Source organism: Etheostoma spectabile, chromosome 22 (genome assembly GCF_008692095.1).
Source record: "Etheostoma spectabile isolate EspeVRDwgs_2016 chromosome 22, UIUC_Espe_1.0, whole genome shotgun sequence".
Lineage (NCBI taxonomy): Eukaryota > Metazoa > Chordata > Actinopteri > Perciformes > Percidae > Etheostoma > Etheostoma spectabile.
The window spans coordinates 16868602-16873958 of NC_045754.1; the positions used below are offsets into that span (position 1 = coordinate 16868602).

The 5357-nt window shown below is 41.2% G+C and overlaps 1 protein-coding gene across 2 annotated transcripts in view; it reads right to left on the reverse strand.

Moving 5' to 3' along the window:
* Positions 1-5357, reverse strand: part of zc2hc1a (zinc finger, C2HC-type containing 1A) — a 14092-nt gene that overhangs the window by 1872 nt on the left and 6863 nt on the right. For both annotated transcript variants that reach the window (XM_032503756.1, XM_032503755.1), the window contains 4 exons: positions 2895-3037; positions 2001-2106; positions 1758-1833; positions 1373-1471 (listed from right to left, as the gene is read on the reverse strand). In XM_032503756.1, coding sequence (XP_032359647.1) covers positions 1373-1471; positions 1758-1833; positions 2001-2106; positions 2895-3037 — 424 coding nt within the window. The remainder of the gene's footprint in view (positions 1-1372; positions 1472-1757; positions 1834-2000; positions 2107-2894; positions 3038-5357) is intronic.

Below are 5357 nucleotides of genomic sequence, written 5' to 3' on the forward strand. Positions count from 1 at the left end.
GATGGGGGATGACACGCAGCAAAGGGCTGCAAGTTGGACTCGAACCGGGGCCGCTGCAGAGGACTCAGCCTACGTGGGGCGCACGCTCCCAACTGGGTGAGCTAGAAGTCGCCCCGCTTTGAGTTGTTATTGATGATATTTCAGTACAGGGCTGATACTGTTGATACCAGATTATGAAGGGGTTTTGATAAAATTAAGATACGACACCTTCAAATCTTTTGTGATAACAGTAATCGGGCATGGCTGTTAGATTAGAAAATGCTTGCGCTTTAGGTGTACTGTAGTCTTGCACGATATTGGCAAAATGTGATATTGCGATATTGATTATAAATATTGGGATATTGCTACTAATTTAGATGTTTTTAAACATGTAAAATTACAAAAGTTATGGGGGAACGCATCAAAATAGATTCTTAATCAAACAAGGTTTCTTACAACACAAGGTTTATTTCAGCTGACTGTCATATTGGAGTGGACCAACATGAATAAATAAATAACGACGATGTCTACAAAACAGGACATGTTTTACTGGTTGTACAGTATAAAATAAATAAATATAGAGAACAGGACACAACTTTTCTTTCTCTCTCTGATTCGTTCCGTTTTGTTGTTTCTATTTCTTCACTTACACTGTTACTTTGTTGCAATATGCACACACGCGGTATGCTCCATAGGGTTTGTCACGTAGTGGCCCCGTGCACTAACATGTGCAAGTGGCACGTTAACTGGCCAATGAAACATGATCATTATAGCATTTCAAGCATTTCACTCCTATCACCTAGGTAAACGCTGGCTGAAGGATTTGGGGGAAGATGATTTGTCTGCCAGATATTGCGATTCACGAATCTGTTTTTAGCTATATATTGCACCTTCTTTGATCATGTAAAATAAAGCAATAAATAAAGAAATAAATGAAAAATCCACTGAAAAAAGGACATTTCTTTAAACAATTTGTGATATGTAACATTATTCCAGCATTTATCTTATGAAAAAACAGTAAAAATATTGAAAATAAGAATAAAAAATGTTAAATCAAATGTTACACCAAACATTTAACTAAACTTCACCTTTGATTAATCGTGTCATTAATCGAATTTGGAGCTGTATGGCTTGCATTTTTATTGACAAGTAATAATGTAAGTTGTACAGCTTGTTTTGTCTGAGGCACATAAGCCTTGATTCATCAGTAACCTGGTGAATCAACACATTTGTTCAGAATGGGAACAGAATGGACTCTACAGATGAATGCAATACAACTTAAAACCACAAGAGGTCAGGGAAGTTTAACCAGACTCTATGGTGGTTGTATCGCTTTTTTTCATTCATTCTCACATTACGTTTTCTGAGCAAACCTGTTAGTGAACTGACTCACCTAGATATGAAGGTGTCTACTTTCTTTTTGTTGAGTGCTATTCCAGGCTGAGCGTTCCTCACAAAGCCAGAGCTCCCTGCTCGGGTCTTGCTCCCCACACTGAGAGGAAAAACATAAGAGGAGAAAGACAATGTGGGGATGTGTAAAATGCACATACAACCATGGGTTTATAAAGCCTGAACAAAGTTTAAAACTGCAATTTTCAGGTTCAAAACTTACATGTAACCTGTTATGATAATGCCTCGTATGCCTATTGTGTGTGTGTGTGTGTGTGTGTGTGTGTGTGTGTGTGTGTGTGTGTGTGTGTGTGTGTGTGTGTGTGTGTGTGTGTGTGAGTGAGTGAGTGAGTGAGTGAGTGAGAGAGAGAGAGCGAGCGAGCACTGACCCTGACGGAGGGCTTGTGAGGCCGGAGGGATTATTTCTCAATGAACCTGCAGATGAAACCTTACCAGTTGGAATCCCTAGAGCAAAAGCGAGAAAAGAAATATAATGACACAGTACCACGGAGACTTGTGCACGTTACTATGGGAGATGTAATTATCTCAGCCTAACCTGAGTCATTTCATTAAAAGAAAAGTCACAAATACACAGAACTGAACCCTGTGTGTGCGTGCAGCTATGCCCATACCAGTGGGCTGTGCGAGGCCCGATCTCTGTGGTAAACGAGAGGAGGCTGAAGGGATGGTTGACGCAGCAGGAGAGGGGGCCTTCTTTACAGAAGCAGGAGGCTTGCACTGAGAGAGAGAGAGAGAGGGAAGCAATGGCAAAAAATAAATAAGTACATAATACAAACAAATAGCCATGGAGGTCAGACAGAGCATCGACATAGAACACCTGCTCTTCACAGGAATAGAGATAGGACACATACGTGGTATTGTATATCACTAAGCTGTAGCCTTCATTACCAAGGGCAGACCATACTGTAGGTGTAACAAAACATGGACACTGGAAAACTGACCCCATGAGCTATGGCCACAGTTCTCTTAATATGATGGGAAAAAAGCAGAACTCTTAACCAAAATGCTTTGCAACCTGCTGCTTTTATTGGCTTTCAAATAAACTCGTCGGTCATGTGCCATAACGGTTGCTAATTCTACGCCTGCTGCAAAGTGGGTGTCTCACTATGCTAATTACGAACAAGGATTATGAATTCACCCTTCTTAATTATAAAAAATTGGCAATAACATGAGTGAGAATTGAGAATTTCCCAGCCAAGTATTTGGGTGAGAGCGTAGCTATCTAAACTTACTTTGAAGAATGTGGGTAAATAATTGCAGCTGTTTATGATGAGAAGAGAGCTGAAAGCTGCGTGTTCAATTTATCAAAAATCATTTTTTCATACCATCAAATTTCAAGATGGGAAATTAATGGTGTATGTTATATACAGGTGGCCCGACACCCTCCAAATTTTGAACATTCAACCAAAATCAACTCAAGTAAAATAATATTTTGCATCAAAAACACAAGCTGTCTGTTTATGTGCACATCCAATAAGCTGCGCAGTGTGTGCATGTGTGTGTACCGGTGTGCGACCAGGAGGCTTCTTGGCATCTCCTAACTTGCCCTTGGTGGGCATACGGGCGGCCTGCTCCTGGCAGAACTTGATGTGTCTTTCAGCTGCACCCTGGTTAAACCTCCGCTGACAGTGAGGACACTGGACATAGTCTAAACAAAAAACAGGTGGTGAGAAAATATACCTTTAATTGCATCTTCCTGTACTTGAAATCTGTAATTTGCAGCCAGGGTCAGTCCAGCAACTCTCCGTTGGCTTGCAAACTGGAAAAACCAAACTCTAGCAAGGCCAATCACATTGTGTATAGAGTCGGTGGGCGGGATTGATGTAATGAAGGCAGAGTTGCGACGGTTCCGCATGAATTCCCTGCTACTTGAAAACAAAGAAGATGGCTGCTGCTGGTGAACAGCGGCCTTTCCAATCGGCTTTGGCCGCGACTCTGGAAGACTTGGAGTTAAGCACCAAAGTCATTCTTAAAAAGGAAGATGTGTTCAGAGTTTTGCAGACCGGATACGGCAAAAGTTTAATCTATCAACTGGCGTTGCTCTGGTTGGTTGTAGCGCTCTCCTATTACGTGCAGAGGGAATTTGAAAGACAAGCGTTTATCCCGCCCCTGGGATTGAGTCCTGCCCATGGTGAGTTCCTAGACCCGACATCTTGATGTAGGTCTGGCTTGTCAGGGTGCTTGAAATACAAATAATAAACAAAATAGAAAAATAGAATTACCGCCTTGTGGTAGTTAGACTCCGCCAACCAATCAAGTTTGTATCCGTGTCTGTCCAGACTCATATAATATATGTAGTGAATACCTTGAAATGATTTGATAAAATATATTAAAGTGCTCATTTTATGCTTTTTGGCTTTTTCCCTTTCCTTTATTGTGTTATATATATATATATATATATAATATACATACACTACCGTTCAAAAGTTTGGGGTCACCCAAACAATTTTGTGTTTTCCTGAAAAGTCACACTTATTCACCACCATACATTGTGAATGAATAGAAAATAGAGTCAAGACATTGACAAGGTTAGAAATAATAATTTGTATTGAAATAAGATTTTTTTTACATCAACTTTGCTTTCGTCAAAGAATCCTCCATTTCATCAAATTCCAGCATTGCAGACCTTTGGCATTCTAGCTTTTAATTGTTGAGGTAATCTGGAGAAATTGCACCCCACGCTTCCAGAAGCAGCTCCCACAAGTTGGATTGGTTGGATGGCACTTCTTGCGTACCATACGGTCAAGCTGCTCCCACAACGCTCCATGGGTTCAGATCTGGTGACTGCGCGGCCACTCCATTACCGATAGAATACCAGCTGCCTGCTCTCTGCTCTAAATAGTTCTTGCACAATTTGGAGGTGTTTAGGTCATTGTCCTGTTGTAGGATGAAATTGGCTCCAATCAAGCGCTGTCCACTGGGTATGGCATGGCGTTGCAAAATGGAGAGATAGCCTTCCTTATTCAAATCCCTTTTACCCTGTACACATCTCCACCTTACCACACCAAAGCAACCCCAGACCATCATATTACCTCCACCATGCTTAACAGATGGCGTCAGGCATTCTTCCAGCATCTTTCATTTGTTCAGCGTCTCACAAACGTTCTTCTTTGTGATCCAAACACCTCAAACTTGGATTCATCCGTCCACAACACTTTTTTCCAGTCTTCCTCTGTCCAATGTCGGTGTTCTTTTGCCCATCTTAATCTTTTTCTTTTATTGGCCAGTCTCAGATATGGCTTTTTTCTTTGCCACTCTGCCCTGAAGCCCAGAATCCCGCAGCCGCCTTTCACTGTGTGTTGACACTGGTGTTTTGCGGGTACTATTTAATGAAGATGCCAGTTGGGGACCTGTGAGGCGTCTGTTTCTCCAACTAGGACTCTTATCTTTGCCCGGCCTCCCACTTCTTCTACTCTGTTTAGAGCCTGTTTGTGCTGTCCTCTGAAGAGAGTAGTACACACCGTTGTAGGAATCTTCAATTTCTTAGCAATGTCCGCATGGAATAGCCTTCATTTCTAAGGACAAGAATAGACTGTCAGTTTCCATATGAAAGTTCTCTTTTTCTGGCCATTTTGAGCGTTTAATTGACCCACAAATGTGATGCTCCAGAAACTCAAGCTGCTCAAAGGAAGGTCAGTTTTGTAGCTTCTGTAACGACCTAAACTGTTTTCGATGTGTGAACATGATGCACAAGGGTTTTCTAATCATCAACAGCTCTGAGCCAATGAGCAAACACATGTTACCATTAGAACACTGGGTGATAGTTGCTGGAAATGGGCCTCTATACACCTATGTAATATGTCACCAAAAACCAGACATTTGCAGCTAGAATAGTCATTTACCACATTAGCAATGTATAGAGTTATTTCTTCAAAGTTAAGACTAGTTTAAAGTCATATTCATTGAAAAGTACAGTGCCTTTTCTTCAGAAATAAGGAAATTTCAATGTGACCCCAAACTTTTGAACG